The 25,468-nt window shown below is 44.7% G+C and overlaps 3 protein-coding genes across 5 annotated transcripts; 1 reads left to right on the top strand and 2 right to left on the bottom strand.

The window, feature by feature from the left end:
* The first annotated feature begins 338 nt into the window (after positions 1 to 338).
* calr (calreticulin) lies at positions 339 to 3,809 on the top strand. Its single transcript, XM_028961417.1, has 9 exons — positions 339 to 572; positions 651 to 752; positions 1,016 to 1,219; positions 1,312 to 1,406; positions 1,499 to 1,708; positions 1,934 to 2,047; positions 2,155 to 2,298; positions 2,376 to 2,468; positions 2,550 to 3,809. Exons 1-9 carry the CDS (start codon positions 479 to 481, stop codon positions 2,772 to 2,774), a joined length of 1,281 nt encoding a protein of 426 aa, XP_028817250.1. The 5' UTR covers positions 339 to 478; the 3' UTR covers positions 2,775 to 3,809.
* Positions 3,810 to 4,648: 839 nt separating this feature from the next.
* inpp5d (inositol polyphosphate-5-phosphatase D) lies at positions 4,649 to 18,016 on the bottom strand. Of its 3 annotated transcripts, none has more exons than XM_028961367.1 (27): positions 17,698 to 18,016; positions 16,732 to 16,795; positions 15,469 to 15,604; positions 14,267 to 14,396; positions 13,990 to 14,130; positions 13,831 to 13,921; positions 13,570 to 13,647; positions 12,837 to 12,914; positions 12,584 to 12,710; positions 12,240 to 12,343; positions 12,017 to 12,119; positions 10,460 to 10,656; positions 10,266 to 10,383; positions 10,089 to 10,185; positions 9,187 to 9,325; positions 8,960 to 9,068; positions 8,793 to 8,881; positions 8,506 to 8,587; positions 8,333 to 8,422; positions 7,866 to 7,976; positions 7,710 to 7,789; positions 7,497 to 7,584; positions 7,271 to 7,417; positions 6,733 to 6,790; positions 5,814 to 5,984; positions 5,172 to 5,671; positions 4,649 to 5,037 (listed from the first exon to the last, which is right to left on the bottom strand). In XM_028961367.1, the coding sequence occupies exons 1-27, from the start codon at positions 17,835 to 17,837 to the stop codon at positions 4,934 to 4,936; spliced, it is 3,372 nt and encodes a 1,123-aa protein (XP_028817200.1). In that variant the 5' UTR covers positions 17,838 to 18,016; the 3' UTR covers positions 4,649 to 4,933. The 3 variants fall into 3 exon arrangements, with proteins under 3 accessions (XP_028817200.1, XP_028817201.1, XP_028817202.1); XM_028961368.1 differs by having other exon boundaries at positions 4,649 to 4,986; positions 17,698 to 18,015; XM_028961369.1 differs by lacking the exons at positions 16,732 to 16,795; positions 17,698 to 18,016 and adding an exon at positions 15,802 to 16,697.
* Positions 18,017 to 20,663: 2,647 nt separating this feature from the next.
* On the bottom strand, positions 20,664 to 25,019 carry gpr17 (G protein-coupled receptor 17). The gene is made up of 2 exons (XM_028961432.1): positions 24,788 to 25,019; positions 20,664 to 22,508 (listed from the first exon to the last, which is right to left on the bottom strand). Exon 2 carries the CDS (start codon positions 22,501 to 22,503, stop codon positions 21,478 to 21,480), a length of 1,026 nt encoding a protein of 341 aa, XP_028817265.1. The 5' UTR covers positions 22,504 to 22,508; positions 24,788 to 25,019; the 3' UTR covers positions 20,664 to 21,477.
* Between the last annotated feature and the right edge of the window lie 449 nt (positions 25,020 to 25,468).

Genomic DNA, 25,468 nt, shown 5'->3' with positions numbered 1-25,468 from the left:
GTGTATTTTATGAAGCTAAAGGACACGACTAAAATCTAATCTGTCATCTTAAGCGCCACCTTTTAATGTTGATATATTAAAATCTATGCAGGCATTTGCATTTCACTCCTGGCAAACAAAACAAAAAAAACCACTGACTTCCTTTTTTTCCCCACTTGCTGATGTCTTTGTACTGTCACTTTAAAAGAGGGTAATAAAATTGAACCGATTTAAATACATGTCGTTGTGTCCTGCCTGCGAAACGCGTGGTCCGCCCGCATTGGCTCGTGGGCGTGGCCAGGCGGGTCCCCGGGAAGGACGCGATTGGCCGGAGCCGTGGGCCAATGGGAAGCGGCCATCTGTTCCGCGGCGAGAGGAGAGCCTCGGACCAACGTGAGCAGCGTCGGCGAGCGGGTCCAGCGCAGGCTCGGGGAATAAAACTACATTTTATAAGAATTCCCTACCGCCACAAGTCGAGGGCGTCGCGTCTGGAGCAGACATGACGACGCTGCGCCTGCTGGTCCTGACCTTCTCGGCCGCGCTGGCGGCCGCGGAGCCCGTGGTGCATTTCCGAGAGCAGTTCGAGGACGGAGGCGAGTTCGGCGCTTTCGGCGATTTATAAAATGTATGCATGTATTATTATAATGATTGTTAATAATGCTGCGCCGCAGACGCCTGGAGGAGCCGCTGGGTGGATTCCAAACACCAGTCCGACTACGGCAAGTTGGTTCTGTCTGCGGGCAAATTTTACGGCGATGCAGAGAAAGATAAAGGTGCGTTTTAATGTTCATGTCTAGTGTGGACGTTTGCTGTTCTCCGTCATCATTTTGCCGCGTTTCTCAAGCAGAAAACATGCACTTGTCGAGACGTTGCATTTAAATGTATTAATAATTACGTGTCATCGTTCGAATCCTTGGATGGAATGACGTCGGCGCGTGGGCGTGGCCTGTGTGGATGACGTCACGCCGAGCTGAAGAAGATGCTTGGGCAGGGACCTACTGCACATTTGAATGAACTGTCTCTTGCTCTCGGCCAGGCCTTCAGACCAGCCAGGACGCCCGCTTCTACTCCTCTTCCTCACGCTTCCAGGGCGTCAGCAGCCAGGGCCAGACCCTGGTGATCCAGTTCACCGTGAAGCACGAGCAGAACATCGACTGTGGCGGCGGCTACGTGAAACTCTTCCCGTCTGAGCTGAATCAGGAGGACATGCACGGAGACTCCGAGTATAACATCATGTTCGGTGGGTGCTCGGCCCCGCCTTCTTTCCAGACTATATGAGAGTGGAATTGAAGGTTTATGAAGCTTTGTCTGTCGATGCTGCGTCTCTTGCAGGACCTGATATCTGTGGCCCAGGCACTAAGAAGGTTCATGTGATTTTCAATTATAAGGGCAAGAACCACCTGATCAACAAAGACATAAGATGCAAGGTGGGGTTCTCTCCAGGCCTCAGATTCCCCAACGCCTCTAAGAGTCAAGTCGTCTGACCTGAAATATCATTATTTTCTCGGTTTTTCTACAGGACGATGAGTACACGCACCTTTACACGCTGATCGTCAACCCCGACAACACCTACGAGGTGAAGATAGACAACAAGAAGGTGGAGTCTGGCAGTCTGGAGGATGACTGGGACTTCCTGCCCCCTAAAAAGATCAAAGATCCGGAGGCCAAGAAGCCCGCGGACTGGGACGAGAGGGAGAAGGTCGACGACCCTGACGACAAGAAACCAGAGGTGGGCCAAGTGCTGTGGAATGCTCTGTTTATAACAAATAAAGTGTCCCTTAAAAGGTGAAATTTGTCTCGATGTCTGTACACAAGCACTTTAAAATGAAGGTAATTTCCATGCAGCTTCTAGACAAGTTGCATGAGATTGAAATGCCATATTTTGGAGAGTTTATTATGACTGGTTAATAATTGCAGTTGACTCTAGTTTCCCTGTCATTCTCTTTGCTGAAAGGACTGGGATAAGCCTGAGACCATCCCTGACCCTGATGCCAAGAAGCCTGACGACTGGGACGAGGAGATGGACGGCGAGTGGGAGCCGCCCATGGTCACCAATCCAGAGTACAAGGTGACTGTCCTCAATCAGTCGCTTCCTTATTATGAACAACGAAGACACGCAGACAATTTGTCTTTGTTATCTTAATTTAAAATTCAATAATCTTTATGCTTTCTCAGGGTGAATGGAAGCCCAAACAGATTGATAACCCCGCCTACAAGGGCAAGTGGGTTCACCCAGAGATCGACAACCCCGAGTACACGGCCGACCCTGAGATCTACAAATACGACAGCATCGGGGTCATTGGTCTGGACCTGTGGCAGGTACGGTGGCTCTTTTTCTGCTGCGCATGTCCCCACCGCTACCTGCAAAACCAACAGTTCAGTCTGTCAAATCACAGGTGAAATCAGGGACCATCTTTGACAATTTCCTCATCACCAATGACCCCAAGTTGGCAGAAGAAGTTGGAAATGATACCTGGGGTGCCACCAAGGTAAGCCTGAAGACCTTGATGTCCATTCAGGGCGTCCAGTAAATTAGTAAATTGTTCACATTTTATCTCCTCGCTGCCCAGGACCCTGAGAAAAAGATGAAGGAGAACCAGGAAGCAGAGGAGCGAAAGAAACGGGAGGAGGAAGAGGAGAAGAGGAAGGAGGAGGCAAAGGACGAAGACGAAGAGGAAAAGAACGAAGAGGAGGAGGAGGAGGAGGAGGAAGAAGAAGAAGAGGAGGAGGAAGAAGAAGAAGAGGGTGAGGAGGAAGAGGAAGAAACAGACTCTAAACTCAAGGATGAGTTATAAACTTGAAGCAGGAACTTGTGAAGGACCAGTCCCGTCCACTGCGAGTCTGAAGGACGGCACCGATGGCTGGACAGTGCTGGACATTCCTTTTATTCCTAAAATCAGCCGTGAATCGGTGTAGGGTTCATTTCTCAATATGATTTTTTTTTATCTCCTCCCCCGCTTACCCAGTCATATTCATAACTTTGCACAGTTCAGTCTCTCCAAACTCAAAACCGGTGCTATAAACGACAAGGTGAAAGATTCCCACGTTCTCAGTGTCGACAGAAAACCGGGGGAAAAAAATTCCGCTAATTTCCGCTTTGAAATTTTTTTATTTCCTTGTTTCATTTGTAACGTCTCTCTTCATAAAAACGGGTGTGTTGTAGCGTAGTGAAAATGCTCAGACTCTTTAATTTATACCTCGCTGCATTTCGTACAGTCGGGAAGCGTGTGAGTCTGGAGCTGGGAAGGAGGTCTTTTTGTGTGGGTGCACTGGTCTTTAATGAACCCCGTCTCCAGACCCCTTCGTGTTTTGTGTCTGAGCTGAAATCCCGATGCTCAGAGGTGACACTGTGGCCTAAAACTTGCATTACTGTACGGCGGGATCCGGAGGGCCACCGATCAGACTGAAATTCACAAGCCCACCTGTTCCCGCTCCCCTCAATATGCACGTTGGTGTGTTCGAGTAAAACTAATACGTAGTACCTTGGAAAACTGTGCTTAGGCACAACTTCAGCATAAACCTACAGGTCAGGCGAAGTAGAACCAAGAGGATCAGTAGCGACGTTCCATGATTTCGGATGAATACCCCTCAGGAGCATCTGAGTGACAGGATGTGTCTCTGGCTTTTTTTTGTTTTTCCTTCCATAACATAATTCCTGATTCTGATCTGAAAATGCACTGTTGCACCCAACCTGATAGGATTTTTTTATTTTTTTTTTTAAATATGTGTTTTGTACTGTTCTTTTTTTTTGGATGGGGAAATGCTCAATGCATTACTGTGCAAGAATGTTCTGGTACGTTCTGTCCAAAAATTAAAATGTTCACATATGGGCTGATGTTTCATGCTTTTATGCACCTTTACACTATCTACCCTAATTTTACAACTTGCTTCCTGTTAGATATTTATGCTTAATTTATTGCCAATTGTGCTTCCAATAAAAAAAAAAAAAAGGAAATAATATATAAAAGGTAGAGTAAAATATGTAATGTAGCTTTAATCTAGACTATTCTAGTTGGCAAAAATGTATATGTATATATAGATTGTTTTTCTTTTTGTAATTGTTAATATCAGAACGTTTCATAAATAAGAGAAATTTGCTGGTAAAGTGCTTACAATAACTGAGCTGCTGCAGTGAAGCTGCACTCCCCGCTGCCTCAACTGTGCAGCTTTCTGATGTGCAGAGATAAGGGCTGGGCCTGCCGGCTGCTGCTTTATCTGCTCAGACCCTGAATGTCATGGATAAAGCGCGGAGATAAAGTCAAAGGTCACATCACATCTTGCAGCAGAACCAGCCAGCCACCAGGGGGCGCTGGCACATCATGACCTTTCTACCCAAACCACATCCCCAAATTGCATGTTCAGTAAATGCTGTCCCCTCTAAGCCTGAAGGGGAGAATCACAATAGGCTGGATTTTTAAATTGAGATGTTAAAATTAGTGGTTCATTAAGAAATGGAATGGAACTGAGGCAACAGGTCAGGACAGGTTACCCTGTATGCCTCACATAAACCCTGAACTTTATTAATGACACAAGTAATAGCATAATCTATGCTGCCGGTATATATGCAAATCAGTTATCGATCCAATAATTAAAGTGAAAGTGAAGGAATCCAGAAATTCATAGGTGTGGCTATTCTGAATAACATCCAAAGAATGAAAGAAACCAGACATTCCAGCTGCTGAAAATGTATTGTAGTCGCAATCATTTACAACACCACCATGCCATCGAAATAATAATTAATGTTCCTCTCAACTAGGTGGGACTTGAAATACAAATTGACAGCATTGGTAGCGAAACACACATGTTCACATGGAATAAAGTTTATTATCTGTTAAAACACTTTATCATAAAATGTGTGTTCCACATGTGCCATGGAGCACCAAAACCGCTACGGCATACAGATGTTGAGGGTCCAACAGATAATGAAAAGACTGGTGACTTGGGCCGCCTGTGGTCATTTTCCTCCCGACCGACTCATTTTCTGAGGTGCAGCCGCTTCATGATGTGCTGAAAATGAAAGAAGAAAAGAGAGAAAGCGATGCATCGTAATGATTTCCCCTGAAACAGACACAAGCACCATTTTCCTTTAGAAATGTTCCCCCATCTGAAAAATTCTGTGTTAATAAAAAGCCGATAATTGTAAAGAATTGATCTGCAATTGATGATGTAGCATACAGTAATTTCCCCGCTACCTTCTTTAGGGAGTGGTGGGCTCGGCCTGTTCGTAGCCCGGAGCTTGTTGGGGAGTTCACAGCTGTCTCTGTAGTCCCTGGGCTTGACCTGTGGGCCAACCTGTGGCTCTTGGCCGGCTCGGCATTTTATGGGGGCGGCTACAGGGGGCCGGATGATGCCCGCTTCGGACCTCGACGGCACTACTGGTCTTTTGACATAGGATTGCGGCTGCAGGCCGCTGCCGCTGGCGCAGCTCGGGCCGGCGGTGGTGCTGGTGGTGCTGGGTGGCGGCGGGGCCTGGGGTTTGGTCTCGGAGGAGGTGTAGGAGCGGATGCGTGGGCTGGGGATCGGGGGAGGCCGCTCCGGGTCCGTCTCTGAAGGTTTAGGGAATATGAAGAATCCATCTGGTGGCATCAGGAGGTCTTTCTTTAAGTGCTCCGGCTCCTTGCCTCGAGTCAACTTCGACATGGAGCCATACAGAGGGTTATCAAACATCTCAGCATGGTTCTCGTCAGGTCCTCTAAAAAAGAAGGCGCAGTAATACAGGCAAGTTTGCACGATAAAATGAAAACCGGCTGAATGTAGCATGACAGTCAGGTGTAAAAGGTACGGAAGTGACTTGATGTAGCGTATATAACTTTATACACTATATCTGTACTCACACAAGTTCACTTGCTCTCCCTGTGGGACTCTGTGTCTTTTTTGGGGACAGGTTACCAGACGTTTCCTTGGCAACGTGTCCATAGGCGTTAACTTTTCTGTCTGTGATGCCGCTTGACTTGAAGCTCAAACCACTGTAGCTCGGGTTGCTGAAGTCAGAGACATGGGTTGACCTGCAACGTGACAATTGGCCCAGAAATGTAGGCCAAACCAAAACTGGTTTCACTGACACCAACCACTCAGCTGGCTGATCTGCACACATCTAGGCAGTTGCTGGAAAGGATGAGGAACTCTAGACGGGTCGATGCCTGCCTACCATCTTCAAAATGATCCACGAAATACAATGACCAGTTAATGTAGTGCTGGGAATACATTACTAGTATATAGTTTGGATGCACCTACACTGTGGTGGTTAGGAGACTAAGACGGAGCCATTTTGAAGAATCCAGCGCAGGAAACATATTTAGTATGTTTGATGAATCGCCTATTTTTACCTTCATGGCTGCTGTATTGACTATTGTCTTCATTAAAAGCCAATTGATGAGATGCCCATTAACATGAATGAATGATGATAAAGTGTTCAGCATGAACCTTCAGGACTGTTGGAAACTGTCCCCCTAGTCCAACTTAAGGTGGTGGAGAGAAGACAAGAGTGTGAAATGCTGCCATCACAGCAAAAGCTCCCTGATTTGGAGTGACGCAAAGCTTCAATGTTTGGCCTTGTTTCTTTTGCTTATTACATGTTATTACATTACGTGAGTTATTACATTGCCCCGTGTCTGCAGCTTTGGTCTCTAATGCAAGAAATGCAAGACCTATAAATGAGTATGTGCATCCAAACGTTTGACGGGCAGTGTACATTAAATACTGTACGTGGGTTTAGGTTCAGATGTGGGTATATGGGTATGTGGGCATACTCACCTTTCAACTGCCTTGCTCTTTTGCACGCCTTGATCATCTCTTTCCTCTTTGATGAAATCTGAGAGGTGAAACAGTGCAAAGCAGCATGTGCAGCTTGAATTAGAATCATGACTGTATTACCACACTAGTCTACTGGAAGAAACAGGATCGCCCATAGCAACCATACATTTTTTTAGTATTGATTAAAACGTTTTGAGAAACTTTTTGTGATGTGATATGGTTTCTTGTCTCTGCAGCAGCTACACATACCCAATTTCCATCCCTTGTGACACTTTATAATGTTACGTTTCTCTGTCACAGGTGACTTTGCTGTACTGTGTACTGCGCACACACACACACACACACACACACACATATAAATACACTACCTAATTTACATAACAACTATATATATATAGTGTGTGTGTATATATATTTCATTAGATGACTGAATCAATCAAAATAAAAAAATAAAGATATAAAATGGTGTGTTTGAATATGATAAAACACATTGGTAAAATACATATCAATAACCGATATGCCGACCATTGCCACTCACCGTACAGCTTCTCTGTCTGTTTGCCCTCTGAGGTGCGGACCTGCACCCCGCCGCTCAGGGTGCCCGTCCTCTCGCCGTGGTGAGTGAGCGTGATCTCGAACTCCGTGTAGGAGCGCTCCGCCGAGCGCAGTGCCACACACCCCTCACCTGCAGCCACACACACACCCCAACATGCGACCCTGCGGGCTTCTGGGAAAAATCACCATAACAGACAGCAGAAACTCACCGAAAGACTCGTCGCCGTCTGTGGACTTCACACTGATGAGGACGTGCTGGTCCAGCAGAAACTCGGGGTCCGAGATGATGGGAATGAGCTGTTATTGAAACCGAACTAGTTTCAGCATAAACACTGCAGACAGCCATACAGGTTTTCTGGTGAATGCCAGGTTCCTGTCATCATGTCACATTCTGTCAGGATGTTTAAATCATTCCAAATTACCTCAATTTGACTTCCGAACCTCACTTTTATGGAGCCTTCAGAATTCACCTGGTTCTCTCCCTCAGCGCTCTTTACAAACTCTACAAAAAAAACCCACAAATGAGTTATCTTTAATGACAAACACTGCTGTGTCAGTCGTTGTCAGGCGGGACTTACTTTCTAAGCAGCTGGAGTGGAACTCGATGGAGAACTTGGTGTTTGACTTTGTTTTAAGAATTGCCTGGCAGCCGATGAATGTAATTCCTCCCTCAGATAACTTGGTGGGGTCTGAGGAGAATTACCACTACATCAGTGAAAGACACTCAACTCCACATGCACTCCACAAGCTTCAAAGAATGATTATGCAGATTACTAAGCACAACAGAACACAACAATGGCATTCATTTTAATTTTATTTTACATTATCATAATCCTTTCCCTGACAAGATGTTTAAAGTTCCTGTGTTTGTGTTTCTGACTAGACATACATCCTGATTCAGGAAGACCAGGATTGGGAAGTCTTGCCCTACCTACAGCAGAACATAAACCTTAGGAACAGACACCCATAGACTCGTTGCATTGGGTTTGATTAATAACATTAGCATTAAAACTGATTTGGAATTAATCGACTGATAGCACGTTACCATTTTTGGAAATGAACTGTGAGGACACCCCAACGTCAAACGTGGCGAACACAGGCGAGTGGTCACTGGTCATAATGTCATTGGTGCATCCTGGCAGGGAAAAAGCTTGACGACGTGAAGAGCAAAGAGAGACGTGTGTCTGAGGGACAGGACGTGTTTGCATGTGGACTCACCATATGACTGACAGACCACGTGGACCGAGGGGTACGACTTGCGCAGAACTCGGTCGCACCAGGAAGGGAGGTTATACTTTGTCTGTCAGGAGGAGCAAGAGAGGAAGTGAATCTTCCGACAAAACGGATCCAAAAATTTCCTGTTGAAGAGTTGAGTCTCTCACATTATTAATATTATTTTTTCATATTTGTGTTCTTCAAACGGCCATTTCTAGTCTTGGTAATCTATAAAGAGTTTCCTGGACACTGCGAAAATTGCTGTTTTTATTATTAGGACATCCTTTTACCCCAGTAGCTTTGGCTTTGGTGTAGGCGTATTTCTCCCTCGTGTCTCTTTCAAAGCGATATGTGGGAGCAAATGTGATTTCTTCCTCCACTGCAAGAAAAGAAAAAAAACGTTTTACGAAATATGCCTTTTGCGGCACTACGTACACCCTTGCTGTGTCTCTATCACCGTATTCTAAGAAGACCTTCTCCTCGCTCCTCTCCATGGTGAGCTGGTCACTTCTGAGGAGTTCTGGGTAATGCTGCTGCTTGATCTTGGTGACGATGTTCTCAGCTTCCTTTAAGGGTAAGCAATGCAAAGCAGCATCTCATGCCAGATTCACCGGGTAACAAAAGAAATATTGCAAAAAATAGGTTTTAAATGCTACATTCACAATCAACAAGAAAGCAACTTACTGTGAAGGGCAATTCAATGCGATAGTTCAAATCTCCCAGCCAGAAGAGGTGGGTGAAGCGGTGTGTGATGTCAAAGGGGTTCAACTTCTTATCGCCCAAGTTGAGAAAGCGAAGGATGCTGGTGTAGTTCTGGTTGCGTCTGGCATCAGATTAAAACAAAAAGCGTGACCCATTGCTCTGTATATTGTGCCTTGCAGAACCACATGCAGAACCACAAAAGGTCCAGAAATAAGCGAAAAGGGTATGAGGGCAGAACGGTTAATGCAGGCACAGGCTTCTGTGTATGTCCGTGCAATGGTAAGGAAGGTGCACGTATGCAAAACGTGAGGTGCGGTGCGGATCCTGTTGAAGGTCGAACTGTGCAGAGTGCAGCAATGCTGAGCCGTCTCTCTTTTCTCTTTCAATGTGTGCGTCCTCTGATCACACGTGACATTTAAAGATTATTTTCCAATGTAGCAAATATAAAGGCGCCACAAAGTCATACTAGCATCGCTGACAATCGACTAGTTTTTTATGTTACAAAAATGCCATTGAATTTTGCATTTTTTTTTCAAGCAAATGGTTTTGTGTTGCTATAGTAATAAAATATATTATTGAAAGTATGTTTTCAGTCATGAATCATGATATATTCGAAGATTTCTTGGGTTGGAGAAAATGAGGCTTTTAGAACTGAGAACTGCTGTCATAAAGTTTCCCGTGAGATTATAATATATATATTTTTTTAGACTTTTGACTGGAAAGTCCAGTGAGGAACAGTGAGGAACAGTGAGGAGAACGCTGCTCCCCACCCACTGCTCACAATGGCTGATGGGTTCATTAAATGCAGAGGACACATTTCACAACGACCACAATCCCTTTTCACATTTTTATTTTAAACTCTATAACCCAGTTGTGTGTTCTACCTGAGCTTCTTTTCACTTCCTGAGGTCAGGTGACTGTTCACAAACCCGAAAGAGGTCCGGTTGAACATGAATGACACGCCGACCGCACCCTTGTTTCCTGCAAGAGTGTCACTGTTAAAAACTGGGACGTGTGTCACGTTATGCTTAAGATACAGCGTGGACGTGGGGAAAAATCACCCAGAGCGTTGGCAATGCCAGTCTTGACACTGTTGGAGAAGACGTGGGAGATGCGGTTCTCATGCTCGGGTTTGGCCAGAACAACAATCCTGATGTTCCACAGTGTCTGAGTGGCCACCTGAGAGAAAGAAAATGTTTTGTGGTGAACACACACAGCAACATGCCAAAAATATTTCCGTCTATAATTATCTGACCTGCTTGAAGCTGATGTTCGTGATGTTCCGCAACTCGCCCTTCACGACATCCATCCACTCCTTCTCTCCCAAGGGGTCCTCCTGGGTGCCTATGACATAGATGTCATGGGGGATCTGGCTCGCCGTATCGTCCCTCGTCTTCCCCTGGCCCTTACACTTAAACCAGGACGCGAGGCTCGGAGGCGGGTTGGCGTTTCCTGCGGCCGTGAAGACAAATTCCCAGCGTGGGTCAAAGCAGAAAGTGGCGTGAACCAACAGCCTAAAATAGCGAGAAAGATGCTGGGGAACAGGAGGCGAGGAGACTTCAAAAGGGCAGGATGTGCCAAGACGACAAAGACATTCCAGCACTTGTGGCTGAAGGTGGGAAACAATGTCATAGAGAATCTACTTCTGGTAGATTCAAACGTCAAATTCGACTGTTTGGGGTTTTTTTTGCAGTGTGTAATAAGACTCACTAATGTTCAGCAAGTTCATTTTTGTGAAACAAGCAATCACCCTTTTCACCCTAATTTGCTCATTTGCATGTCCATGATGTTTTCATGCAGCAATATGCATTTGATTTTATCATATTCAATACCCAATGTCTTAAAATGTCAAATCCTGAAATGACTAGGGTTGCTAAATGTCCTAGAAAATATGGACTCCTCCTGTATTCAACAATAAAATTGTGTGCCATTTTTTAATCAATTCAGAAAGGGGCCAGTTAGTGAAAATGCAGATTAATTGCAGATTGTATGGGGTCTATGTGAAAATCTTGTTTTATGTCTATAAATTGCTGAAACCATGTTATTTTTAACACCATCCTTTCAGCTTGGACCAACACTGCTGTCATTATCAATAATTACCATGAATTTTGAGCAAATAAGAGGTTATTGCAGGACAGACACAATAAATTCATCTATTTTTTTGCCACTTTTTCATCATTTACACCAATGTAGTAGCCTGGTAAGTAAGTGAAGTGATTGTCACATGTGATACACGGCAGCACAGCACACAGTGCACACAGTGAAATTTGTCCTCTGCATTTATCCCATCATCCTGATTGAGCCATGACAGGCGCCCGGGGAGCATTGTGTGGGGACGGTGCTTTGCTCAGTGGCACCTCAGTGGCACCTTAGCGGAACGGGATTCGAACCGGCAACCTTCTGATTACAGGGCCGCTTCCTTAACCGCTAGGCCACCACTGCCCAGGTTCAAATCCCACTTACTACCATTGTGTCCCTGATTAAGGACTTATGGGCACTTAAACCTGAGTGTCTCCAGGGGGACTGTCCATCCAACTACTGATTGTAAGTCACTCTGGATAAGGGCGTCTGGTAAATGCCATAAATGTAAATGTAAGATTTTATCAGTATTAATTTAATTTGAAGACTGAAAAAAATGTAAACATTGACTACAATGAATTAAAAATATCTTTTTGAGATCTATGCCTGTGAAGAGACATCATGACTGGGTTCTAAGGCCTCTACTTGGGGAAGTGGAAAAATTGAGCAGTCGCCACATTGCATCAGCTTGCTGCTGATTGTGCAGACAAGACTCTAAACATGCAAGAATCACCCATGTTCCATGTGCCCACGAAGATGGTGATCATGTCTGGTTCAGGTTTGCCTGAGTGCTTGTTCTTCATCAGTTGTAGAAGCTGGCAGAATCCTTCTCTTTTCTGCGGCACACACAAGCACACAAGGTAAAACCATCACTTGACCAGCGCATGGTGTAAAATCCAAAATATGAGAAACGATAGCCAGATTCCATGGGCTATGGACGCACTGAAAAGACAAACCTTCGTATCATCGAAGACAAATTCTTTTCGAACGGTCTTCTCTTTCTCCGTCTCCAGCACCACAACAAGCTTCTGGGATTTTGGGGACTTTACCAGCTGCAAGACTGAACGTGAGATACACATTCTGTCACAATCAGATGTTGTGGCCCAACCACACAAATACACCAACACGTGCTCTACACATATATTTTATACAAAGAAAGTACACAGCAAATGAACGTGATAGGACGGAGGACCTGGTCTTTTTTCCTACAGGTTACCCCAGCATCGGTCATAAGTAGTCCTGTGTTAAAATGAATATGCTTAATCTGTTACTATTGTATTTAAACTAGGGGTGCACCTACTTTTATTGTGTACAAAGTATTTATCTTCCGCCCCTTCCTTGGACTTCTTGAAGTACAGTTTACCGCCTTCCACGTCCACCTTGAGGTACATTTTGCTTGAAATACCAAGGGACTCGGCTGACTTGACCTGTTGGTACAAGACATTGATTAGGGAAGATGTGAGTGAGAGCCCATATTAGCATGTGAAGGCAGCGGGAACTGGTGAAGAAATCGAGTGAGCTTCCGCCTTTGTGCACACGCTCAAATACTGCACCTCAAATGTCGCCGGTGGTATGAGTGAATTCCTGTGACCGCCATCGTAGCCGACAGACTCGAACACAGCAGCACTGGTCTAGGACCAAACCAAAGGCGCTTTTATAATGACACTGAACAGTGAAGTGCTTTTGTGATTGCACTTATGTTGGGCTAATTCAGGTGTTGATTTTACATGTTTAAAAGTACATTTATTTGAATACATGGGTAACATTATTCATCGTGAACAATATAGTATTTGATATGTATATCTCAATTTTGCACAAAATAACAATTAGGCCCATGTGGTTGTCACCCCTCACTATAACACACACACACAGACACACACACACACATATATATGTGTTTATATATATATGTATGTATGTGTGTGTGTGTGTATATATACATATATATTTGTGTGTGTGTATGTGTGTGTGTATATATATATATGAAATGTGCAATATGTGAGCAGATGTTACGTAGAGTGCAAGCAGAGGAATATAATGGTGGGTACTTCTATGCCTACACACAACACAAAAAAACAGTTACTGAGTTATTGATACTCTGATACGATTGTCTGTTTATAAGGGTTCAGGTAGAAATTGGTTTTGAAGTCTGGATGGTGTGCAGTGAAATAGGCTAAAAGCTAGTCTGCTTTGAACGTGTAAAAAGTACTCCTCGTAATCAAAGTTAAATAAAAAAAATAAGAGTCAAAGCAAATCTATCCAAAAAATGTCAAATGTGAATGCTACCTTATCTTCAATGGAGTAAAGCAGCGTCATCAGCTGCTCGAGCCTGAAGGCCACAGACGGACTCATGTCAGCAGACACCTACAACAGAAAGCAGAACCGCGTCTGTAAAACTCTCGGGTCAGAGTTATGCATCCTGGGACCTACTCATGTACAAATTTAACAGAAACCAGATAAATGATACTGTTTTGTCGATATTGAAGTGGTACACATAGTAAAGGCTTGTCTGTATTGAGCCCTGCCTGTACGATTTAATACCCTCACCTGACTCTTCAGTCGGCTGCTTCCAGGAGACATGGGCTGCTCCAGGACCTTCTGAATAGTCTCCAGAGAGGGTAGGCAGCGGGAAATTTCACTGATGAGGGGGTGTAGAAGGTAAAAAAAAACACCTACATATAAAAATATTTTAAAAACCATGCATACTTGTTCAAGCTCTTGCAGATGGTCATCAGGAGCTTCTTCAGGTTTGGCAGGGTTGGATTCCCATTCTGCACCTGCTCTGCGTCCAAGACGATGGACTGCCTGAAATATTCCTGAATGAACTTTTGGTGGTCCTCGGGTAAACTGAGAAATGAACAGAGAACAATACAGTCAACAGCAAACCCTGCACTGATGACCACTATAATGGGGCATCCAAATCAAGGACAACGCCGGCCTCATGCAACTCAAAACTTTCAGAGAGGAAGAGAGCATGTCGGACCTGGACGCGTCGACGTGCTGCAGTCGCTGCAGGTAGACGTCAGAGATGGAGGGACGACTAACTTCTGCGTCTCTAGACGGGGGTGCTGGCAAGTTCCGGGGAGGGAGCTGAGGAGGTTGACTCACTGGCTCTGAGAGGCACAGACAAATGATGATGTGCAACTAGGTCAAAGTCAGCTCAAAGGTCAAACTAGGTCAAAGTCGATGATCCGCAGGATCCATGCGGCTGCCACAAATAAATAATATACCCTGAATTAAATGTTTTGCATCCAACTATTTGAAGGATGCTTTATGAATTATTAGGCCTGATTGATGCAAAAAAAATATTGCACAATAACTCTTCTTTGACAGATACAGAAATGAGCAAAGAAGCGGCGATGAGCTCTCAAATAAAATGGAATCCAACAAGGGATGGTTATTATTTTTTCCCCTTTACACATTTCCATCACGTTAAAATGTGACCAACCCAGGTGTCCCTCTGGATTAAAAATCATGAAGAGATTAACCCTGGACAGACCTTTCATTCACTGTCACAGAAAATAATGGATGTCTACAATGATGCGCATAACTCAAACCCTGGTCTCAAGGTATTATTCACTCATTTTTGAAGTTCTTTATCATTTATAGACATAAAACAAGATTTTCACTTAGACCCCATACAATCTGCAATTAATCTGCATTTAAAATCAAGCATATTGCTGCATGAAAACATCATGGACGTGCAAATGAGCAAATTAGGGTGAAAAAAAATTGCTTTTTTCACATTAATTAACCTGCTCAACATTAGTGAGTCTTAAAACACACTCCAAAAAACCCAAACATTGTTATTTAGTCTAATTTGAATGTTTAACATAGCGCCTTAAATCTGAGGCCATTTCCATCTGCAGGAAAAATGTCCATACCTACATTAAGGTTTCCATTATCATCTTGACACACAATAAATGATATTTACACCAACATCGGCCTCACAATATTTTCACATATCATTAACTTATATCATCTGATTAGAAGATAAAAAACATGATTGTGTAAAATTTCTTTACATGTTAACCAGCTCTAACAGTAGTAAAATAATGTAAACATTTGATAATAGATTTCCATGGAATGTTGCAGGACTTGTGTGGCTTATTTGATACCACATAGTTTACCATGATATCCATGGTGACATTTTGGGTTGTGCTGAGTAAAACCTGCAGGCCTTACCCTGTTCCTCCTCCAGCTCTTCCTCCTTCTGCACGGGGAACTGCAGCCGTGTCACCAGACCCATGTGCTCCTTATAATAGGCCTCCACCAAATCTGTCAACTTGGTAAAGAAGCGGATCGGGACGCCTTCGGAGGCCTGCCAGAAGCACGAACGCATGGGTATATCATCACACATGGTGCGATGCTTACAAAAGCTATTAAAGTTCCCAAAAAATAGTAATAAAAAATACACGCCCCACCCAAACAGCATCTTTGTGAAAAAAAAAAAATATTTCCATGTTTCTACCCCTTTCTCCCCCCTCTTTTAGGTCACATATGTGATAAAAAAAAAACCTTGACTTGAAGATGGCCTCCATCTAACACAGTGTGCAAGAGGAACCTTGTGGCTTTCCCTACGCCCACGCTGAAGGATCATTTAAAACTGAAGAGTCGCAGCGGCGATGAAAGAGGAAGGGCTGCGCGAAGCACAGAGATAGTGGAGACAGTGCGCCGTTTGCTGGGTTCGAGCAGAGACGCGCGCGGTCCTCTTCGGCGCCCACACGGCACGTCGGTGTCAGATGTCCAAGAGATAGTCGTGGATATGGCGGTGTTCATCTCGTTCCAGCGTATGGCCTACTGCAGTTTTACAGTTTCTTTTAGCGTTTCTTCAAAACAATGAACAGATCAATTCAGCTCATATGAAATGTTGTTATAATTTCATGGACATTTTCAATAAGAGAGTCCAGAGAGGCGACATTTATTCTATACATCAGCGATAACCCAGCATGCATCTCTGAGTGGAAGCCATTTTGTGGGGCTCATTTTTGGCCTGTGCCGGCAAGGGGTCACGTTGGAGATGAAACAAATACAGCCAGTGCGGGTGCAGCTGCGCCGCCACAGAGGGGATTGGACCCGGCGGCACGACAGTGCGGGGAACAAGACGCCTACACACTGCCAGGGTCGGGCTGAGAGCAGCTGAGGAGACAACTGCCACAGGGCTAGAGCCTGTCCCCAGGCAGCTTGCCACTCCTTCATAGAACCTCTGACCGCCGGAGAAGAAGCACGTCCCAACCGGTTTTAAAATGAATGCACGGTTTAAAACACGTCCACGGCTTTTACGGCATGTCACACACATCGTCTTTCCTGAGGTTGCCACATTACGAAGAGGACTTTCTGCGCCTTCAAGGGCAAAAGCAGAAGTTCCCCCGTCTCAGGCTGAAAATAGCCGGCCTGCACGCTGGTAGCACCTGGCAGCTGGGGGGGGCGAGGGGGAGCTGACCTTACCTGCACCGACAGCTTCTTCTCGTCATTGGGCAGGATTCTGTAGGTGTACACACAGTTCTGGAACCTGCGGGAGGAGAGGGACGGTGACGGGAATGGGCTGGGAGCGCGGCGCATATGAAAATTCCTACTTGCTTTGTGTACAACTTGACATTTCACTCAACCACCGAATTTCCATAACAGGTAATGGAGTCGAGTTGCTTTCGCTTTACTTTGTCGGGCTTTCTGCTTGTTTGGGTTGTGCTTTTCACGCAGTTTAAATGCCATTTTAGATCCTGTCTGGTCTAGCTAGGTTGCATTTATGAGAGAATTGATAAATGTCACTTTTCAGCTCACATGAAGTGACTAATAATGTGTTTATTGAATGCAAAACGTCAGGATGTCAGATTTTTTTGATGAACAAATTATAAAACAGAACACTTCAGTGCATCTGAGACAAATTATGTATTACAGTGAAGAAAGTTCTTAACAGTTCTTTTAACAAGCCAGCACTCCATGGTCTGAAATTAAGTCAAAAAGACAGACGATCTGTAGAAGCCCACAGAACCGATTACTTTTGTCATACAAAATTTAACACTTGCCATTATTAATATGGCATATAACAAATAAGAACTTCAGCCTGCATTTTTGTATTTGTATATTATTCTGAACAGCTCTCAGAGATGGTGGCTTATAGGTAAGATGGATGAAATGGAGCCGGTCCATTTTTGACACTACTGACCCATATGTGACAGTTTTTTTTCTTTTTCAGCTTACATTTGTCTACTTTTGCAGGTGGAACTTTTTTTTATTACACCCCTTTGGAATTTGGAGCATACCTGCATCACTGGGATTATGTGAGAAAACCTTTCACAGTTAGTTAATCACCACGATGTAGCAACTTTACATGAAGTGCAATAAATGCAATCTTTGACCACCCAGGAGTGGGTGGGGATGATGGTGCACGGTGCAGGACGCTCATGTACTCACAGGACACACAGAGCGTAGGCGCCCGTAATGGACTCGCTGTCCCTCAGCAGAAAGCTCCCATCCTTGCCTGCCTTGGAGAGCAGGTCTTCCGCTCTGGAGCGTGTGATATTGCCATGGTGCCACGGCTGTTGACTAGACATCCTGGCCCACCGTGACCCCCCTAACCCACCTTCCCCCGCTGCCTCTTACAGTTAGATATGGACCTGCCGAGAAGAACCCCCAGAGGAACGTGCAGGATTCAGCTGTTTTCTCTTGTCCTGTTCATGGTGGCTCTCCTCAGTCCGCCTGTGTTGTGAAGCTGACCGGTTCTCTCTCTCTATCTCTCTCGCTCTCTCTCTGCTTTTCGCTCTTCCTGTTACAGGAGCGAAAGCTGCAAAAAGGAAGCTGCCGCAAAAATGGCAGTGAACTTCCTCATTCTGAGCTCAGTGCATTTTAACATGACCAACCAGCAGGGCCTGATCTTTGATCTTTTCTTTGCTTCCTTTAATATTTTTAACACATGGCATTTTTAATTCATCCAGCTGAGAGCGGATCAGCCATTTGCAACACCACATGCGCCACAAGGGCTCTCATGGACCCATGTCCTCATTGAAAATATGTCATTCTACAGTATTGTTCAAAATAATAGTGCAATGTGACTAACCAGAATAATCCATCTTTTTAGTATATTTTTTATTGCTACTTGGCAAACAAGTTACCAGTAGGTGCAGTAGATTCTCAGACAACAAACTAGACCTGGTATTCATGATATGCACACCCTTAAGGCTGTGCAACTGGGCAATTAGTTGAGAGGGGTGTGTTAAAAAATAGCAGTGTCTGCCGTTGACTGTACAAACTCAAATTTTTTTTGTAGAAACGTTTTTGTTTCACTTCCTGTGAATCACTAAACTAATATTTTGTTGCATGACCCCGTTTTTATAACTGCTTTATGTTTTGTTTATAACTGCTTGGTTTTGCTTCAGAAAGGCCATACGAGCTCTCAACAACCACAACACTTCATAGGACAGAACACTAATACACTCCAGTACTTTCACTTTCAATCACTTCTGGACTCAATCCCCCCAGAACCATTGCACAAATGTTTTACTACTTTTTACTTTCACTTTACTCATTTGCACACCACAATTTGAATTTGAGAAACAGCATTTTTGATATCACCCCACAAGTTCTCGATTGGATTAAGGTCCAGGGATTGGGCTGGCCACTCCATAACATTAATTTTGTTGGTTTGGAACCAAGACTTTGCTTGTTTACTAGTGTGTTTGGGGTCATTGTCTTGTTGAAAAACCCATTTCAAGGGCATGTCCTCTGCAGTATTTTGACATATGCAAACTGATCCATGATCCCTGGTATGCAATAAATAGTCCCAACACCATAGTAGGAGAAACACGCTAGCATCACCATGCTTCACTGTCTTCACTGTGTACTGTGGCTTGAATTCAGAGTTTGGGGGTCGTCTCACAAACTGTCTGTGGCCCTTGGACCAAAAAGAACAATTTTACTTTCATCAGTCCACAAAATGTTCCTCCATTTTTCTTTAAGCCAGACATATATCAAAAACACATCAATTTGATGTATATCAAAACATATCAATATCATTCTACCATCATTTTGAAGATGCTTTCATTGCATCCTTTGTACAGTATTATACTCTGTTACTCTGCACAGCATTGGACTGGACAAGACACCTAGTGGTTTTTGCACGTTTTGTTTTAATGACACTGTTCCCCCATTCCATACTTGGCTGAGCTTTTACCTTTTGCAGCACCACCCAAGCCATCCAAGGAAGTCTCTCATCCAAATACTGGCCAGACCTAATCGGTATGGATACTGGTGTAGTCACCATTATATATTTCATTTGAAATGGATGTGGATTATCAAAAAATGCACACTGTGCAACTTTTCAGGTGTGTAGGTCTGTAGACATCTGAGGGGTTGAATGAGTGTACACAAGACCACATCATAAACGATGCAAATGCATCAGATGCACACTTACACACACAACATGCCCACTCTGCATCCCACAGACTCTGTATAAAGAACAGAGGATCCCCCAACACTTTCATGCAGAGGATAGGAAGTAGAGAAGAAGAAGCAGAAAGTAAGAAAGGCAATCTGCTGACAAGCCACAGCGTCTGTCACATAATGTGGAAACAGAACCCAAGTCACTGTGGCACAGGGGGTTTCCGCCCCGCCTATCTCTAGCAGAAAAAAAGCCACTGTCACTCACTCATGCTCACACAGACACACACAAAGAGACACACAAAGGCCCCTAAGAAAAAAATTAAAAGAGGTGTCAGTAAATGCAAAAAAAGATCCAGAGAGAGATAGCGAGGGATGGATCTGTGAAGTAATGCGGTCACAATAAGGAATGGTGACCTTTCCACTGGTGCCTATTTGTGCTGTGATCTTCCACTCTTAGACTAACAGGCAAATGTATCTGAAGGAAGATAGATAACAAGTTTGGTGGAGAGTGGCAGAACAGTGTGCTGAAGTGCTGTTTTCTCTCCATTCTGCCCTCTAGTGTGTCAGGCTGGCCTTTTTGAGTCTGTAGGTTGGATTCACTCACATTTATATTTTGATGTAGATTCTGATTTCCACCTTGAGTCGCTTTTGAAAAAATTCTTTCATCTTTTCAAAGGTTTTGTCACCTGAAGTGTGCATTTAGCATTGCATTTTGCCATTACTGATGTATTACCACCCTGAAATTGCTGTTTTAAGGCACTTTTACTGACAATCACAGCCCATCGAAATATAGTTCAGGAAAACAAGTGAAAGTGAAGTGATTGTCATTGTGATACCCAGCACAGCACATGGTGCACACAACGAACTGTGTCCTCTGCTTTTAACCATCACCCTTGGGGAGCAGTGGGCAGCCATGACAGGCTCCCGGGGAGCAGAGAGACAATGCACTGAAATTCAAATAACAAACCAAAAATTCTAAATTCAAATAACAAACCAAAAACTATGTATTCAGATGATTTAATATGCATAATGTACAAAAGATACATACAACATCAAATAAATATCAGATAAAATAAAACAACAAAAATGTGTTAAACAACATTAGCACTTGCATTGCATAGCACGGGAAGCAGGAACAGTGAAGTCAGTGTAATATACTAGCTTACAAAGCATGCTCGGGGTTAAAAGAGACAGCGTGAAAGGTCACACTAAAATGCATAAATAGTGCTGCATAGTGGGTGCCTTGTAATAAAGTTTTATTGCATACCACATTGCAGTTGTTGATTTAAAAATATAAACACACAAATCATACACAACCGGATGGTTTACAGCCACACTCATTATTAGGCCTTTAAGGAACGCCTGAGCCTAAAAAAGGTAGAATTGGAGTGAAAACACTCCTCCAGGACCAAGGATGGGAAACGGTACTTTCCAAGTAAAAGGCTGGATGTTTTGGGGAAATCATTTACAATGTTGGGAAAATATTTACATATTTTTTGTGGCTTTTGATGCTGCATTTTCATTTTATTGTCTGGTCTATTTACCTAAGCATAGACATTTTCCATTTTTAAAAATATGTAAAAAAAAAAAAAAAAAAAAAAAAGGATATTATATAATAGCATATTATGAGATTGCATGTAGACACTGCAAAACTTAATATTTTTGAGGCAGCAGTTCAACTGTGCCTTTTGTGTACCTTGACTAGAAATGGTCATGGTCACCATGTCCACACAACATTCTTGAACTAATGCTGCATGTAGCCAGACTCAAAGCTGGACTTGAAGAGTTCGGAATCGCTCCTCCGCTTCATTCCCATCAGAATTCGGACTTGGCGCTCACCGAGCTCTCGTGTGTTCCCTTCAGCTCGCCGCTGGTGGCGCTGGATCCAGAACCCGGCTTCTTGCACAGCAGCCTCTGCACGGTGCCACGAAACTTCTCAGCCCCAAACAGGTACACCAGAGGATCCAGGGCCCCGTTCATGCAGGTCAGGGACGAGGTGAGGCGATTGGCCAGCGCAAGGCCTCGCTGGACACCGCAGGAGAGGTCTTGCCGGCTGTAACCAAGGATGTAGATGGCTCGGCTGGCATGGTAAGGCAGGAAGCAGACAATGTAGATGAGCATGACCAGGCTGATGGTGCGGAGGGCCCTGAGCCTCAGGGTCGGCTCCAGACGCGAACCCTTTCTCAGGCTACGTACGATGAACAGGTAGCAGGCTAGCGTGACCAGAAAGGGTGGAGTGAAGGCCACGGCAAGGGAGATTAGAGCTCGACGGGAGGCCTTCTCGCGGTACAACTGCAGGCAGACAGTGGTTCCCTCCATCTCCACCGTCTGCTGCGTAACAAGCAGTGGAGCCATGGAGACGGTGACCAGGGCCCACAGGCAAAAGCTGGTGATATGGGCGTAGCGGGAGTGGCGTATCTTTAGCGAACGCACGGCATGTACCACCGCCAGGTAGCGGTCCCCGGCCATGCAGGCCAGGAAGTATAGGCTCGCATACATGTTGACGTAGAATAAGAATCCCGCAAGGCGGCAGGGGATTTCACCAAATGGCCAGTGCCCACCGGTTAAGTGGTATGTGGCTCTCAGTGGCAAGATGATCACGTAGGACAGGTCGGCCACGGCTAAGTGGAGCAGGAAAACGTTGGACGGCGAGGATGTTCCTCTTTGGCGGGAGAAGATCCACAATGCCAGGCCGTTGCCACTGACGGCCAGAAGGAAGACCAGGATGTAATAGGTTCCGAAGATCAGGTTCTCCACCGTGTTGTTGACTTGTTCACAGTTCTCCGTTGTCTGATTATTCAGCACCAAGGAGGTTTCCTCTGTAGGCATTTCCATTGTCATTTCAGCTGAAAGAAACAGAAAAGTTCCTCCATCATTTGCACTCAGAAATCCAGAGCCAAGCAAATTCCAGTTAGAGTCAGAAGACAGCAAATGTCCCGTGAAGACTGGAAACAAAAGAGAAATGCTGGAAACAGAGTACAGTCAGTCTGTTCAGACCCCTAAAGGTCCAAATTTCTCAACACTGACCCTTCTCAGGGTCTCACACTCTTTAAGAGTCGACGGAATAGTTGATCACTAGAATGGCTTCATTCATCGACCCAATGCCTAACCCATTTCAACTGAACAAAGAGGAGCCAAAGAAATCCCTAAACTGGGCCAAAAGGCATTTTTTCCATTTAGCTTCCAATAAATATTTACTAGACATCAAGTGTAGTCGGGCTGCAGCCTCCTCCATGCTGCAAATGTAATGGTTGGACTCTGAGTCTCTTGAGTCCAGAGCAGTAGTAAATATTATGGTTCCCAGTGTGAACCCGGGCTGGGTTTGTGCTTGAGGTTTTGGCCCGAGGCCCGATGTAGCGATTGTGGGGAGATGGACACGTCCCGGGGGAGCATGCACATGCTTTCGGGAGCAGGTGACCCCGTCCACCCCCTACGGGTCATTCTGGGGCCTTTCTGGGCTCGTTCGTCCACACCTCAACCGCGTGATGCAGCAGCAGCCACTCCTCGCTATCGCTGTCTCCTTTCAGACATAACCAATTGTCCTTCTGAGGCTTCGGTTTTGCATGTAATTAATGGCACTCTGTGTCCACCCTTTAGCTCAGATCTAAAGAGGCAGACTGTTTGGGGTTATTATGGAAAAGTAGCATGCATCCCCCACTTGTCAGTGCAGTTGCTCTATTAATAATTCTGCAGATGTGGCAATCAGTCTGCCCAAGAAGTGCAAGACCCTTTGGAGAAACTTGTTAGTGCCATCAGCTGCCTTTAAAATGAAGCCATTATCGTAAATAATCCAGTTCAAATGATCAATTTACACACACAAATTCAAACTTTCGCGTGCTTTGCTCATTTGGAACCTAATCTCAAAAAACATCTTGGAACACCTCCAAGAGGTCAGGAAAGTAAGGAGATACGTCAAAAAAATTCTTCCCGCTGCCCAAGGAAAACAAAAACGTTGGGTGTGTGCAGGACACCGCCTTCATGCTAACACAGATGGAGGGGGGTGTAGAAGAAGAGGTCTTAACTCTAATTCCTGTGGGAGGACCAGTGTTGGGTCCCACAGACACACCAAGCCCTTTATCAATCCAAACAGTTGAAAGCAGTTAAACTGACAATGCAAAACAGCTGGAGAACAACACGTCCACCAGACAAACCTCCATTGCAGCTGGTATGGTCAAGGCTAAATCTCAGGAAACTGTTTCAAATGAAACATCTTCTCCCCCATGGGGAGTCACTGGGCACGTAACTATTAGTCCAGATGGAGGAGGATGACTGTTTCCAGCTGAAGCATGGAAGTGTGAAAATATCTCAAAGACCAAAGTCTTCCAAAATAAAGAAATAAATAAAGAAATAAAAAGTGGTCACAAGTGCTTCCATTAGTAAAGCGATTCTCCATCTCTGTAGACATGCAATGATGCATGGGGAAAAGTACAAAAAAACACCACAAACCACCTTCCATGATCCCATAAAAAATCCAAATCCCCCTAAATCTCTATTGCCAGACTTACAGGGATCTGATTCTGAAAGTCTTTGGTGTGCGGTCTGACGTAAAGAGCGACTGCCGACCCCACCGAAAGACGTTGGGGTCTTGGGGCTGAAACTTTTGAGAGATTAGCCAAAGCCGGAGGGAGAGCAGGAGTGTGACGAGGCTGCCAGTGGAGCAAAGCCTGTGTTCTGGCCATGCCAGCAAGTGGGGAACTAATGCATGCTTTCAGCCTGTTAAACAAATTCTACTCCTCTTGCAAGCTATGGCACAAATAATCCATCGGACCAAAGTGGTTATATAGCGATAGCGTCTCCATCTGACAGATTCCAACATACCTCTTCTTAAAAAATCTAAATGCGTAACTGTAATAAAAAAAAAAAAAAAATATATATATATATATATATATATATATATATATATATATATATATATATATATATATATATAAATACCAAAGAATATATATATATATGTACATATATGTGTAATGTGTAACAATACATAATACACAGTTAGTTATTCATTAACCACAACAAGTTGTTCAAGAAAGAAGCAAAATTTGTCAAACTAAAAAGGAAAAAGTAAAAAGAGCAACAGAGGGAAGTAAAAAGTAAGTTAGAGCACGACTCCGCGACAGCTTACCCAGACGACTCTGAGGGTGGGGAGCAAGAGAGATGGCGACCACAGGAGCCAAGTAGTGTGCTGGACTGATAACAGCTGGTCTGGCTGCAGATCCCGGCCGCTCGGCGCTGCAGAGTGGAGCGGGGTTCGGGCCGCGCGGCGTTGGAAGAGCGCTGACACTGACAGGAGGGGGCGGGGTCCCTCGACCGTCTCCACGCCAGGGTGTTTTCTTGCCGCAACGAGACTGTGGCTCTTATTGTATCCCAACAAATTTGATTACAAAGAGGGAGTCCCCACAGTGAGGCTCTGGGCTAAACCCTGACCCCACCCCGTCTTCCCTGTAACCCCTTCGTCTTTCTGAGGACCACTTGTGCGGGCCCCACAATGGACCGAGTCAGGAGAAGTGGCGCATTTTTGGAGGAGAGCAAGAAGAATGGCGTGCCTCGGTCCTAATGTGTTGCCGGGCGGGGTACCATGGCAACGGGGCCCAGTAGCGCACCAGTAGACCTTTAGGATGATGCCCCCCAGCCCTACCCCTCATTCCCATATTATATACATAGAAGATGGACTGTTTGAAAGCATTGGGGTCGCTTATGAATAAAGAAACTGAAGCTTTTGTGAAAAGTGTCTGCAAGTCACTTGGAGAGGGCCCCATGTGTCACCACACCCACCCTCGCGTCCTGAAAATGAAAATATAAGAGG

This window comes from Denticeps clupeoides, chromosome 19, assembly GCF_900700375.1.
Source record: "Denticeps clupeoides chromosome 19, fDenClu1.1, whole genome shotgun sequence".
Taxonomy (NCBI): domain Eukaryota; kingdom Metazoa; phylum Chordata; class Actinopteri; order Clupeiformes; family Denticipitidae; genus Denticeps; species Denticeps clupeoides.
This window is presented reverse-complemented; position numbering and strand designations above follow the sequence as displayed.